The 14,889-nt window shown below is 50.9% G+C and overlaps 1 protein-coding gene and 1 long non-coding RNA gene across 4 annotated transcripts in view; one reads left to right on the top strand and one right to left on the bottom strand.

Moving 5' to 3' along the window:
- The window catches only part of LOC128420616 (uncharacterized), a 393,346-nt gene that overhangs the window by 239,826 nt on the left and 138,631 nt on the right, over nucleotides 1-14,889 (bottom strand). The gene's annotated exons all lie outside the window — the stretch shown is intronic.
- Nucleotides 1-14,889, top strand: part of EXOC6B (exocyst complex component 6B) — a 208,320-nt gene that overhangs the window by 147,386 nt on the left and 46,045 nt on the right. For 2 of the 3 annotated variants that reach the window (XM_053402250.1, XM_053402248.1), the window contains 2 exons: nucleotides 7,373-7,514; nucleotides 14,329-14,402. In XM_053402250.1, coding sequence (XP_053258225.1) covers nucleotides 7,373-7,514; nucleotides 14,329-14,402 — 216 coding nt within the window. The remainder of the gene's footprint in view (nucleotides 1-7,372; nucleotides 7,515-14,328; nucleotides 14,403-14,889) is intronic. The other variant, XM_053402249.1, reaches the window with a different exon arrangement.

The following is a 14,889-nucleotide window of genomic DNA, read 5'->3' as shown; positions in this document are numbered from 1 at the left end:
GGAGGCCATGTTATCTCCGCTTGGAGTGCTTTTGGTGGAAGGAGGGGGCACTCTTGGGAGCCGCCTCCTGCCTTTCCCAACCTGGTGCCCCCCTCCAGTGTTTTGGACCGCCCTCAGCCCTGCTCCTTCTTACCTGCTAACCAGCACAGATCCATGGGCTACTTTTCCTTGAGTGGCCCAGCCTGCAGCTTCCCCATGTTGAAGGAGTGCCCCCCCCAGCCCAGGCTCCACCCCTCTTGCTACATGTCTGCAAGGAGTCCTGCTTTCTCCTTGCAGAAGAGCCAGATGTGGTTTCCTGGAGGTTCTCCACTCCCTCCCTCCTTCCCTCCCTCTTGCAGTGAGGTAGGTAGCAGCCAGCGTGACCCTGATTGTGGACTGGAATTAATGGATGTTTGTTTTAACAGCCTTTGAGTTTCAGTAGCTCCTAATGAGGCCTTTGATAGCGAGGTTCCCTAATTAACAAGGCAGCCTTTCAGCTCTGCCCCTAATCCTCTAATTGTTAACACATTTCCTTGATTTGAGTGTGTTTTCTTGTCACCACCAAAAAAACGTGTTGCGGGGATGGCCGGCTTTCAGGGCTTTCAGCTCTGGCCTTCTTTGCGGAGGTGATTACTCCTCCTCTGGGACCCGGAGGGTTTGCTCCATTGCCCAGGGCCTGAAACACAAATGGAATTAGGTGATTTCATGCCTAGTTTTCCAAAGCAGATGGGAGTCCTCCCAGAGCACGTGCTCTGCAGCCATCCGAGCAGCCTCGCTTGACTTTGGCCTCAGAAGAGAGTAATCTGTGCCCTCCTGGCCTCTGTGTTTCCCTGCCCACCCCAAGGCATGTTGGCCTTCCCAGTCTCGCCCATCCCTTTTCACCCTCCTGTGGGCAGTGGCTATATCATGCACGGCACCATATTCCTAAAGCAGCAGCCTCACTGAAGCTGAGCCGTTCTGCATCTGGTCAGTGCCCAGATGGGAGACAACCTGGGAGTCCAGAGTTCTGTGGAGGAGAGGCAGGAACGTAATAAGAGCCTGCTGGATCAGGCCAGTGACCCATTTGGTGTAACATCCTGTTCTCACAGTGGCTGGCCAGGTGCCTCTTCTGGAAAATCCGCAAACAGGATTCAAGCGCAAGAGCAATCACTCCTTGGCTGCAGGCAGCAACAGTTAGGAGATGCACTTTCAAGGGTTGTGGTTCCCGCCCCCCTTGACTAAATGGGCCATGCAAAGGAGGAACGGCAGTTGCAAAGGACTTCCTGGGGTCACCCTAGTAAAAGGCACCTGGTCACTGGCAGGTGAGAGATCACCTTCAGAGAGGTCCTGGATCACTTGCAGATGTCCCTGGATTGCAGGGTGAAGTTCGTGGTTCAATCCCTGGCAGCACCCCCAGTTAAAAAGAGGGGGGGGTAGGTAGCATCAGGAGACCACTGCCACTCAGAGTGGGAAATTGTTAGACTGGGTGGGCAAAGTGCCTGAAAATGCACCATCATTCAACTTCCTCTATTAAACGCTTGTCTCGTTTTCCCAGCAAAGTCCGGTGCCACTGAGGTGACTGGCTTTATTTGGCACTGAACCAGGCTGAAGGCAGAGAACGCTGTCTGCAGACTCCAAGGTGTTGGCAGTGCAGCATCTCATAAGCCCTTGCTGCCATTTTTCACCCTGGTCCAGCTAGTTATGTTTTCTGTGTAGTTTTCAAAAATCTTGGATAAACAGTTGGTGCAGCCTGAAGGTTTTCCAGGGAGCTTCCTTGAATACAGCGGTTTGCTCTTCCAGTTGATGCTGCGGTCATCCTTGGGCACGTTGGCCAAGGCAAGGTTTCAGAGTGCGCCATGTTTGTTTTTTGGGCGGCCGATGCCTTGTGAAGTGATGGGCGGTTCTTGAGCTTCAGAAGGCTTATTGACTGGAAAGGCGCCTGCCCTGCCGAGCAGGGGAGCAAGGTTTGCCTCTGGTTCCCAAAGTGTGGGGGGGTACCTCCCCCCGGGGAGGGCAGTGGGATTCCTTAGGGGGGCACTGGAGGTGTCAGTGGCAATCAGACTTTGAAAAGCTGCTGTCACTGGATCAAGTTTATCATTTTTGTTGAATTAATCAAATAGTTTTAATTGGATTTTGAACAAATGCGCAATTAATTGTGGCTGTTTTGAATTTATTGTGTTATTGTCTTCCTTAGTGGGCTGTGCAAACTGCTGTTTGCTTTCTAAAGGGTAGGTTAGGGGGTGAATTTATGGAACCAAGGTTGCAATGGCTTGAAAAAAGTTTGGGAAGCACCGGCTTGGAGTGACTTTCCAGCCATGCAAGTGAGCTGGAGGTCGAGGGAAATGAAACAGGTGGTCTCAGGAGGGAGGCCTTAGCTATGATTTCTGCATTGCAGGGGGTTGGACTGGATGACCCTTTGGGTCCCTTCCAACTTGGCAATTCCGTGATGCTATGAGTCCCCACAAAGGCAGTGAGTAACTCAATTGTCAATGGAGAATGAAAAGTAGGATTGTGAATGAAGAAGGAAAACTGTTGCTGCAAGTTTGAGCCATGGCTTCTGCTTGCATCATTCACCCCTGGGGCTTCACAGTGGCCCTCTTGACCCTGCGACTGCACAGCTCAGTCTCCTGTGCTCCTCCTCGGACCGGCCGCTTGTTGCCTGTCCTCCTTATTCTGGCCCTGGAAATGGGAGTTGGCACGGGAGCACCAGGCCAAGAGCAGCCGGCCAGGAATGTTATCCTGTCGCTCTGTGAAATAGCTTTGCCCTTCGCACTTCTCTTTGCCTGCGAGAAATGGAATGTAGCAGCGCTTTGAGGAACGGAGCCTGCTGGACTAAGGGCCTGAGTGATGGATGAGGTGGTGCCTCTTCTTCGTGGGTCTTCCTCCCCCCCCCCCCCCGCATGCTGAGCCCAAGGGCGCTGTGCTTCCAAAGCTTCGAGGTGAGTAATAGGCCCACGTGGATGTTTGCAAAGCATAGAAAGCAGAGACATGGTGGATCCTGCCAGAAAGCTAAGCAAGGTCCCAAACGCAGAAGCTCATAAAACACTCCACGCACAGCAAGAAATGCTGGCCTACCAGCCTGGTTTTTCACAGTGATTTGTGCTCAGGGTGCCAGAAACCACAACTGGGGCGGGTATGTCATCCTTCTGTCAACGTCCCCCCACCTCCTTCTCAGCGTCAGAAGAAATGTGCTGCCTCTTTCAAGGCACCGAGTTGCACAGCCGTTGAGATGCATAAGAGGACAACGAAAGACTCCCCTGGCTGACTTCCTATGAGGGCAGGGATACAGTCCTGGGGCATTCCCATATCCAGCTTTGTTGCTGCAGGTGGGCACAACCCTCTCCTGTAGGGACTTGGGTAGGGGTGGGGGTGGGTAGGATGCAGCCTCTGAACCTGGAGCTTGTTGATAGCGACCATAACCACTGTAGTTGTTCAGAGCCTTCTCCTCCATGGATTAGAGCAGCCGCCACCACGTCCTGTGGCAGCAGATTCTGTGAATTTACTGCACGCTTTGTGAAGACCTTTCATTTGCCTGTCCTGCCAATCAGTTTGACAAGTCTAGCCTTTAAGAATGTAGGGTGATAAGATTGGAATTTCCTGACCCCCACTCTAACCCAGATTCTTCTAAATATATATGTATTATTGTTCCAATGATGCCCATGCCAGCTACCTTCCAGTCCTCTGCTAATGAGGCTTATGCTAATGAGGCTGATTTAAGCTAATAGCCAATGCCATCAAGCCCCAGTAACCTGGTGGCTTCTGCAATTTGTTGTAAAACATCAGCTTTTGATGCATTTCTTCAGATACGCTACCAGAAAACAGGGTTTCGGGGGCCCCTGCCATTTTCTCCACCAGCTTTTCCTCTGTTAACCGTGAAGGCTGCCCGTTCCTTAGCTCTTCCACAGCCTCCGTGCCACCCCCTTTCTTGTCTCCAGAAGCACTGTCCTCCCTTCTGCCAGACTCCTGCCTCCGTACACAGCAAAAAAAAGTATTGCTCCTGGTCAAGAGTTATTTAGTGTCACCCCCTGTTTTGCAGGGGGTGGACTGGATGATCCTTGGGGTCCTTCCGAACTCCGTACTTCTGTGATTCGTTGAGTGTTGTGGTCCGGGAGAAAGTGTTTGATAAGGAAAACGGAGTCTGTGAACAGATTTGAAGCACAGGAGAGAATAAGCCGGGGTGACGACATGAGTTGCGGGGTCACCAGATTCCTCTCCCCCTCCAAAGATCCCAAAGCTCATATGAAGTCAGGGGTGGCTATTGTGGTGGCCTCCAGACTGGACTCCGCTCCCTGCAGCCTCACCTATCAGGGCCCATTTGGTGAGAATTGGAGTCCAGCCGCCCCACAGACTTCCCTCTTAGCGTGTCTTTTATTGGCCTGGGTCTGACATGGAGCTCCTGCCCCCCCCCCCAAAAGCTTTCTTTTCCCATGTTGATCTCCAAGCCTGTCCGGTCCTGTTCTGAATTGGAATGGCAGGGGACTTTTGGGATTACTCGGTTCACGTACAGTCTCCTTTCGCTGAAAGAGAATAAAGAGTCGTTTTCCTTTTTTGCTTTCCAAACTACTCGCTTCATACCGTTCTCGGGCTTTCTGGGATGAGATGGTATTATGCGTCTGCAGAATAAACTGTTCATTTTACCTGGCAAAGAGGCGGGGGAAGGGGTGTTCCTCCAAAACGCCGTCGAAAGTAGCAAGGATAATTAAAGGTGGTTGTTCTCTTCCCGCAAGGCGTCATTAGCATTAAGAATAAACTTCAAAGGGTTGGATTCTGGCATTCTGCATCAACAAGCCTTTTGAGAGGCTAGCTGCCATATTGTGGCCTCCGAGCCTCGCCCATCAGATGCCGGAAATGCCTGCTTCTTTCAAGGATAACCATCTCAGGGGTTGTAAATGTACCAGGCTGTGTGTATTTTGCAGCCTGCTTATCTGATATGGACAGGCCAGCTTCACAGGGGGCACAAATCAGCTCCTGCTCCTGTCTGTCTCCCCTTCATTTAAGGGTTATTTCTAATGTTTCAGGAAACAGCAAACAGCAAGCAGCCCTTCCGGTTGATGGATCTCTCTGGCACCTTGCTGCTAGGTACCTCTGGATCCTTGGGTTCCTTAACCCAGGCTAAGCAGCAACTGCTACCACCTTCTGCGGACGGTTGCATTGGGGACGGGGGGCTGAAGCTTCCACCACTGAAAACCAGAGGTTGAAAGGGTGAGAGACACCCTTTTCATCCTCCTGGTGTGTCCAACAGGGACAGATAAATGTCTTCTGCTTGTTTTTTAAACTCATTGAGATGCCTACTACTTACTTTTGTTGTTGTTGTTTCCACTGAATGTTTGTTATTTAAAAGAGTCCCAAGGCCAAAATATAGCTTAAGATGCAGTAATAGAGCAAAAAGGTAAAGGGACCCCTGACCATTAGGTCCAGTCGACTCTGGGGTTGCGGCGCTCATCTCGCTTTATTGGCCAAGGGAGCCGGCGTACAGCTTCCAGGTCGTGTGGCCAGCATGACTAAGCCGCTTCTGGCGAACCAGAGCAGCGCACGGAAATGCCATTTACCTTCCCGCCGGAGCGGTACCTATTTATCTACTTGCACTTGATGTGCTTTCGAACTGCTAGCTTGGCAGGAGCAGGGACCGAGCAACAGGAGCTCACCCCGTCATTGCGGGGATTCGAACCGCCGACCTTCTGATCGGCAAACCCTAGACTTTGTGGTTTAACCTACACCGCCACCCACATCCCTCTAGTAATAGAGTATGCGGAGATTAAAACTTTCTCCGGCTTTCTCTGATCTGAAGTGTCCACCGAGAGGAGTGGGGTGTTTCTCTTATTTAATAATAAAGAATGTGAAGGCCTCTTGCGCTGCTCCCTTGCAGAGTGAAGGGAAAGCTGTTGAGATGACCAGCGCAGGGAGCTGCTTCCAGCTTCAGAGCCTGAGAAATCTCAAGGGTCTTTCCAGGTGGGGACCAGAAACTCAGGGAGGCTGTGCGCTCTTCCTTTCCCAAAAGACATCGCATCTCAGGAATGTGGCAGCCTGTCTCCTGCTCAGCGGTGTGTGTGTAGAGGTCAGGGTGCATCTTTTCCCATTCAGACTCTAGCTGTGGGTGCATGTAATCTGCTGCTCTTGAAAACGCAGCCAAAGTGAGCAGCCCCGCCGGCTTTGCACATCTTGCTTTGGGTATTTCCCCTCCAGCGTCTCTCTTTGCATGGGTTTCTAAGGGGATAATTACCCCTTCCTTCGTGTTATTTCCCCCCAGGCTTCACAATTAATTAATTACCCATGGCTTAGAGGATTGATGGATAGGGCAGGGAGAATTCAGACACTCGCAAGTGGACGGTGCCCAGGGCCTCCCAAGCCACTTTGTGGGTAGCTGCCCAAATATTGCTGTCAACTCGGGGGGCTACCAGGCTTCAGTGGCAGCCTGAATGTACCTGGAAGTGGAATGGAGCAGTAAATCTTGCAGGGCCAAACATAAGTGCTATTCCATGTTTCTTTCTTTCTTTTTTAAAGGCAGCAGACGTCCCACGCTTTTGCTCCGTTTCTCTCTAAATTTTCAGCAATTTTAAATGTTTCTTAAAGCTTACTATTAGGGTCCCTTATCTGCTTTGAATGGGAGGTGTCATTTGCAGGGCACAGGTTCCCTCCAGACAAGAGTTAACTGCAACAGCATGGTGGGAAATGTAGTCTGCAGTGAAAAAACCCGAACAAACCATCGTGACCTTTCCAATGAAACCCGAATGCCTAAGAAACCTTAAACATTGATACGAAATTTGCAAGTTGATTTTGATTTAATATTCTCATTCTGCTTTTCCAGTAACAAATGTTGCTCTCAGGATGGCTCCTATTAACACCATTTGCATTGAAAAGTCAGCAAACATTGTGATTGCTATAATAATGATAATATCAGAAACACAGTAGCATTTAAATAAAGCAGGGGAAAAGCAAATCGTTCGAGCTATTAATACAATTCAATACAAGCTCAGGCTGATTCCCAGTTTGGGAATCTCACTTTGATCCCATCACCCTCTGGGCTGGTTTACACAATCATCTTATGTGTATGAGAAAGCATTTCCTATTCTGTATCATGCCAGGGTTTTATGCAGGAGAGGAAAGAAACCCTTCCTGTGTCCTCAGGCTTGGCGAGAAAACACTTTTTGTAACATGTTTTAACCCTGCCTTGTGTCAAGGAACTGAATCTGCCTTGGCTGAACCTGCCAGCGACTGCAGGTCATCAAGGCCAGGCCAAGTCGGCGCTGATGCCACCGACAAATGTCTCCCAGAACTGGTTGGGAAAGGCTTGTGTGGTTCTGTGCACACCCTCCTTATCTCTGTCGGCCCCCCCCCCAGTTCCCCCTTTCCCCCGTTTGGAGATCTTGCCCTCTTTGGCAGCCCTTCTGACGTTCTTCCCCATTTTGCATTCCAGGGCAAGGTGGCTCAGACGGCCTGCATGTCTGCCTGCAAGCACTTGGCCATTTCGCTGACCCAGCTGCTCTTGGAAGCCGAAGTCCGGCAGCTCTCGCTGGGAGCCTTGCAGCAGTTCAACCTGGACGTGGCGGAGTGTGAACGTAAGGCTTCTTCCGCGTGCCGGGGGGGGGGGGGGCTGGGGGACGTGCGCCAGGAGATGGACAAGAGGGCTGGGTTTTGCTACAGGAGCGCCCAAGGCAGGCTCAGGCCATGCTGTGTAATAATAATAATAATAATAATAATAATAATAATAATAATAATAATAATACAATAAAACATCCCCATTCCTTCCCTGCCCTGCTGCCGGCCCCTTCACCCCAGGGACTGCCCCTGCTCTGTCCCTTGTCCTTCTGAGGCTGCTGCTCCCCAGGGCACAGTGGGAGAGTGCCTGCCTTGCAAGCAGAACATCCTGAGTTCAATCCCCAAAGGCATTTCCTGGCAGGACTGGGAGGCTCCAGCCTCAAATCCTGGAAACCTGCTGCTGCCAGTCAGTCTTGACAGTACTCAGCAAGATGGACCAGTGGTCTGACTCTGTATAAGACCACTTCCTGGGTTCCCTTGCTCTTTCCCGTGTGCTGACCTGAGAGGGTTCCGAGCCTTTCTTGCCCCTGACGGGGCTTTTCCACCTGCCCCTGCAGTCAGGCTGCCCTCTGTGCCTCGAGAAGAATGGGAATTTGCAGGGGGTATATTTCTCATTCTTGGCTGCAACAGAATTCCATTAACCTCAGCGGGGATTTTCTCCCCTTTACAACCTTTTTTTGTATTTTGTATTGTTGTTGTTTAGTCGTTCAGTCGTGTCCGCCTCTTTGTGACCCCCTGGACCAGAGCACACCAGGCACTCCTGTCTTCCACTGCCTCCCGCAGTTTGGTCAAACTCATGCTGGTAGCTTAGAGAACACTGTCCCACCATCTCATCCTCTGCCGTCCCCTTCTCCTTGTGCCCTCCATCTTTCCCAGCATCAGGGTCTTTTCCAGGGAGTCTTCTCTTCTCAGGAGGTGGCCAAAGTCTTGGAGCCTCAGCTTCAGGATCTGTCCTTCCAGTGAGCACTCAGGGCTGATTTCCTTCAGAATGGAGAGGTTTGATCTTCTTGCAGTCCATGGGACTCTCAAGAGTCTCCTCCAGCACCAGAATTCAAAAGCATCCATTCTTCGGCGATCAGCCTTCTTGATGGTCCAGCTCTCACTTCCATACATCACTACTGGGAAAACCATAGCTTTAACTATACGGACCTTTTTCAGCAAGGTGATGTCTCTGCTTTTTAAGATTCTGTCTAGGTTTGTCATTACTGTGTTTTGTATTAGCATCTTGCATTTTTATGTGGGGTCTCAGTCGCCTGCAGTGAAATGCAAGCAGCACCTAAGAAGCCTGCTATTCAAAATCCCAGGTCTCCAGCCTGCAAAAGTGGTGGAACCAGTCAGTCTGAAGTCTGTTCTGCAAAGGGAGCAGGGGAATCCCAGTCCATTGGATTGATAGTGGTGTTTCTATGCTACTTTCTGTTCAAATGAAGCAGCTTACAAACAATAAATAACCAGAACGGAACAGAACATCGCAAGTACAGTCATACAATTAACAAATCAGCAGTAAAGCAGCTGAAATCTGTAGAACGCTATTAACAAGTTTGCTGGGGGACATCCCTGCCTGGACCCTGGGGAACAGCTCCCGGCCAGTGGGTGGGCAATGCCAAGCTAGATGAGTGGATTTAAGGCCTTGACCTGTTCCTGGAGGGTGCCAGCCTGTGTGGTCGGGGCAGCTGACCCTCTCCCTCCAGGCCCCAAATGCCCCTTGGGCTGGGGAGGGGGAGGCTCCTGCTCTCTCCTTCCTGCCCGTCAGTTTCAGACTCTCTGAGAGAAGCAAATGCTGGCAAAAGGCTTTGCAGGCTCACTGCCCGCAAAACCCCTTCATTTCCTGGTGATCTTTGCTGACAGCATGACTGATAAGTCTCCTCCCGAGGGTCGCTGCTGATTTCCATGAGCGGGAAGGACTTTCCATGGTCCATAGCTCATCTCACACTTGCCGAGCCTTTGCTACTCACTTCCCTGTGCTGGACATCGAGATTAGACACTTGTGGAAGAATAAAAATGGGGAGCAGTGAGTGAGCTAGGGCCCTGTATATTGGGAAGTCTCCCCATTCATTCCAGCAAGGTTTGTGCCCCTAAAGGGGAACAAATGAAAAACAACTAATTTCCACCTCCCTTTCTTCCTTTCCTCATCTCCCCACCCACCCTATTTTTCTTTATTGAATTAGTGTGATTTTTATTGTACCTTATGTGGAAAACTTTCAGTGAATATTGATTACGAAAAGAGGGAGAAGAAGGGAGGCTTGTTCTGCCCTGGGGGAGCTGGGAGCTTGCAAGGAGGCTGGGATGGGTGGGAGAGGAGCCCTGAGGAAATAAGCCAAAGCCCCAGTGCACAGCTTGCTTCTAGTCTTGGCCGTAAGATGGAGACAGGGAGAGAGCCCCACTGGTCAGGCCCAGCTCCCTAGCCGCTGCTCTTCGTTTCCTGGGCGTCTCTCCGCAGGTGCTAACAGAGAGCCACCTTCATGGGTGAACAGCCCATTCAGAATAAATTGGGGCACTTTGTGGGGAGACACTAGGGCAGATTGGAGTGTTCTCGGAGGCCCTGTCTCTGGCTTGTCTGGGGCTAGAGCCTCCTGCATTCCTACCTTGGGGATTTGCGGAGCAATTTCCGTGTCCTGTCTGAACGTAGCTGTGGAAGGAGGGGAGCCTCCCCATCCCTCCCAACCTGAAGAGCAGCCGCCTAGCCAAGGCGTTTCCATAATGGCCCCTTTCTTCTGTGCAACAATGTCCTCCTCCTCCTCCTCCTCCAGATCTGCTCCAAACTCTTTCGTTTCCCCTCCCAGTGATTACCTGCAGCTGTTGAGTAAAGTGCAGGCAGTCGCCCTGCTTGGAAAGATCTTGGCAGGAGTTTGGGGAAGGCGCACAGAGTCCAAGTGTTGCTCTCGAAGGTCAGGCGAGGTGACGGGGCGGCTGGGGCTGCCAGGCCCCTTCCTTTTCCATGGCTGGCCAGAGGTGCCTCTCACCTCTGCTCCGAGGCTGGCAGGCAGGAGGGCTCAACTGGATGGGTGAGGGAGGGAGGCAGAGAGAGACGCAGAGAGCTGGACGTTCCCAAACTTAGTTGCTTTCCAAGCTGCAAGCAGTAGTCAGACTACGCACTCTTTTGGTTTTCTTAATGCAGTTTCGGTCCACAAAGTGCACACACACAAAATAACAGATTCTATGTAATAATAATAATAATAATAATAATAATAATTTATTTATACCCTGCCTATCGGGCTGAGTTTCCCCAGCCACTCTGGGCGGCTCCCAATCAAGTGTTAAAAACAATACAGCACTAATATTAAAAACTTCCCTGAACACGGCTGCCTTCAGATGTCTTTTAAAGATAGGATAGCTGCTTATTTCCTTCACATCTGAAGGGAAGGAGTTCCACAGGGCGGGCGCCACTACCGAGAAGGCCCTCTGTCTGCATATAAAACGTACAACTCAGAGAAAACGTGCATTGGAAAAAATGTGGGTTTTGTGGGAAGAGTGTGCACAAAGGTCATACAGTTTACACGCAGGTGTGGCAGTGTATACATGTGCTCTTTTGGAAAGTCCTCCCAAAAAATGGGCTGGGAAGGGCCAGCGAGTGAGCAGTGGTGAAAGGCTCCCGGAAGGGGCTTGGGCTGGTTCTTCCGGGTCTAGCGGGCACTTGCAAGGCACACGGTCCTTTGCTCTTCTAAGTGACTGACCTCTTTGTTCCCGTTGATAAGGGTGAGCGAGGGAGGGCGAGTTCTCCTGATCTTCCAGTTGTGGTGGGGGCAGTCGGAAGATGAACCCACCCAGGAGGTGGCAGTATCCCAGATGGATTAAGGCTGCCCTCTGTGCTTCCGGGAGAATGGGAATTTGCAGGGGGTATATTTCCCCCCTTTTCAGTGTGTAAAGTACAGGGACCTCTCTGTATATGTCTTGTTTCTGTTGTACAGCCAACGAAAGGAAAAAACGTCCATTGCATATAATCAACCCATGTGGGTCTTTCTCCTTCTCTCCCCACTCCCACCCCAGCTCTTCAGTTGTCTTGGGCTCTCTTTAGTTCTTCTCCTTTGTCCAAGGCTTAGCGGTTCCTATTCCTCCGCCCTGCTGCCTTTGGGAGGGTGCTTTGGGAAAGAGGTTAGAGTCCCCCTGTAACCCGCCCGGGGTGGGTGGCCCCTGCTTGCAGGCCTCGCGGAGACATCACTTCTTTGGCCTGAACACAGATCTCCCAACCCTCTCGGCTGCCCCAGGGCTTTGTACCGGGGCCAGCTCCATTCTCGGTCCATGTTCTGCCTGAGGGGCCATGCTGTAGGGGGCTTGCTCTCTCGCTCCCGCTCGCTCCCACCCCCCTCTCGCCTTGCTGACATGGCACAGGGATCCGATGGTTTCCTGGGCAATCTCCCGCTGGGCCGTTGGGCTGCTCTGTGCTAATTGTCCTGACACCTGACTGAGGGGGCTCAATGGAAGAACTGGCTGTGCCCTCCTGGGCCGGGTGGTGGCTGGAATTAAACAGCAGGTTTTGCACACTTGTGCTCTGACATCCAACTGGCAAGCTGTGCTCAGAATATGACCTCTCTGGCTGTTCAAGTTGCTTGGAGAACTCTGTGCTGCAAGTGACTCCTAATAGTAATAATAATAATGATAATAATAATAATAATAATAATAATAATAATAATAATAGTAGTAGTAGTATTAGTAGTAGTAGACGACATCTGGTGCATCTTAAGAAAACCATCTCATCAGTTTGTGGCATCTTGAGGCTGGGATATGATGCCATGTTATTGTTGTTGTTGAGTTGTTTAGCCATGTTCGCCTCTTTGTGACCCCCTGGACCAGAGCATGCCAGGCACTCCTGTTTTCCGCTGCCTCCCGCAGTTTGGTCAAACTCATGCTGGTAGCTTAGAGAACATGGTCCCACCATCTCGTCCTCCATCATCCCCTTCTCCTTGTGCCCTCCATCTTTCCCAACATCAGGGTCTTGTCCAGGGAGTCTTCTCTTCTCATGAGGTGGCCAAAGTACTGGAGCCTCAGCTTCAGGATCTGTCCTTCCAGTGAGCACTCAGGGCTGATTTCCTTCAGAATGGAGAGGTTTGATCTTCTTGCAGTCCATGGGACTCTCAAGAGTCTCCTCCAGCGCCAGAATTCAAAAGCATCCATTCTTTGGTGATCAGCCTTCTTTATGGTCCAGCTCTCACTTCCATACATCACTACTGGGAAAACCATAGCTTGTATGCAATGCATGGAGCTGTAAATCAACCATGGCCCATGACGTCCATTCCGGGTGCACGTGAGCCAAGGAATCTGCCTGGCACAGGGTCAGAACCTTGGTCCATCTAGCTCAGTATTACAAGCACTGGCTGTGTTTTGAATAAAAGCCTAAGAACAAGTCTCCCAAGGCTTCCCAAGGCTTCATTTTTCATTCCTACCTTAGATTTTGTCTCGACGACAAATAAATCTTAACAAGTAAGAAAATTCCAACATGGGAAAGACGTCTGTTAATTGATTTTCAATGTGCATCTTGAGTGATCAAGAACTCCTCAACCTGGGTAGGGGTTCTGCCGTCATTTGCCAGGAACCTGCCCATGCTAAGTTTTGGGAAAGCCTAGAATATGCTGCCTCTTGAGTGACACTGGTGCCCGGTCTTCCCGGCCTTCCTGGAGGGTCCGGAGTGGCCTGCTGCATTGCTGAGGCTGGCCCAGCTGCTCAGATCATCCAGTCCTCACTTGGGGCGCCCATAAAGCAAAACACAATCGGAGAGATGCACCTCTGCAACGTCGCTGCTACACAACGTCTTGTGTAGGCCAGCTGCCTGAGAGGATCCAAGTTCTTGGACCAGCCTTGTGTGTTTCTCCAGCATCTCGGGTAGTGATGCTCTTCCTGAAGTCCTGGCCAGTTCCACCAACTAGCAGCATGTTAGGTGAACAGTTTAGGGAGATGAAATGTGAGTTTTCCTCTTGTGATGTTCAGGACCCTGAGTTTCCTAGGAGGGAGATGCTTCTAGTTTACTCAAGTTAGGCAAGAGGAGGTGGGATGGCCTTGCTTAACCTTCAGTGTGTGAACTTAGCAAGGCAGCAAACAGATCTTCTGCATTCATACTGTGTTGTTTGTGATGTGGTGTTTAAACAATTATGCACCACATTGTGGATTTAGACCCGAAACTTTGAATCCAGGTGACACAGAAGAGAGAAGGATCTGAGGATCTTTCCCCTGACCCCTGTTGCCAGGAGCTCCTCGTCCAATGGCCGCCTTCAGAATAAATGGCTGTTTCGTGCAATGGCAGCGGTGGTGCTTCTCCCCCACTTTCTGGTCCTTGTGCAATGATATGATATATCAGTTGGAGATGTTATTCTGTTCCAACGTAATTAATGGAGCAGCCTGGCTTATTTATTTTTGACAAATGTGCATAGATCACTGTGACAGGCATGAAATTAGAAAATTCCTTCAGTGCCCCCAAATATAAATAGCTTTCGGAACTGAAAAGGGTTTCACAGCTGAAGATTTTATTGTGTTGGGAGGAAAACTTTTTCCATTGACCCCCACCCACCCCCCGTCCTCTCCCTCCATTCCCCCAAATGCTTTTCTTCTTTGCAAATTGTTTGTCCATTCACAAAACAAATACTCTGGAGCCCAGTGAAGCTCATGGGAATAAATTTCAGGTCGAATTAGTACAGTTTCCTTGCTGTCAGGATGGTGGAATTAATGGTGTTTTGATGACACAAATTTTGAAGGGTGAACAAAAAGCTGGAAGGGAGGGGGACCTTGCTCCTTAGAAGTGCGGTCCTCCTCTCCCCCAGCCGCTGTTGTCTCCGCTGTCATCCGTCTGCCAATCTCCCTGTCCATGGTTAGTTAAAAGCGCTTTTTATCCTCTCTTCTTTCCCACAGAGTTTGCCAGATCCGGCCCAGTGCCTGGGTTCCAAGGGGACACACTGCAGTTGGCCTTCATCGACTTGAGACAAGTACGTCTTTGTGTTCTGGTGTTTTGTGCTCCTTTTAAGATGTGTGACTGAAGACCATCAGGTCTTAAGGGAAGGAGAAGGGGAAGGGAGGAGGGGGCGGGGTTGGCGGGCCGGAGACCTCTCCTTCCTTGCCGCCATCGCCAACGTCAACCCTCATGGATGTGGCCACCGGTTTTGTGGAGTTGCCTACGGCTCTTGTGCCGACGGAAGCAGCGGGAGAGAGGTGGTGGCCCGGTGCAAGGTGTCATCGATAGCCCTTGGGGCCATGGGTGGGTTGGGTTGGACTCTATCCAAGTGGAGGAAAGGTGGCCTTGGCCTGGGCCGCCTGGGCCCTGAGCAGGTGCTGCTCCTGCTGGCCTGACTTTTGTCTTTGCACATAATTCCTGGCTGGAGGGATTTGCATTCCGCTGTGCGCAAGGAAGGGGTGTTTGTGTGCGCGTGTTTCGTTGGTGCGTCCTGGGGGAGGCGAATGTTCTTTCTTACAGGC

The sequence above is a fragment of the Podarcis raffonei genome, chromosome 9, assembly GCF_027172205.1.
Source record: "Podarcis raffonei isolate rPodRaf1 chromosome 9, rPodRaf1.pri, whole genome shotgun sequence".
In the NCBI taxonomy this organism is placed as follows: domain Eukaryota; kingdom Metazoa; phylum Chordata; class Lepidosauria; order Squamata; family Lacertidae; genus Podarcis; species Podarcis raffonei.
Note: the sequence above shows the minus strand (reverse complement) of the source record. Positions and strands in the feature narration are given on the sequence as shown.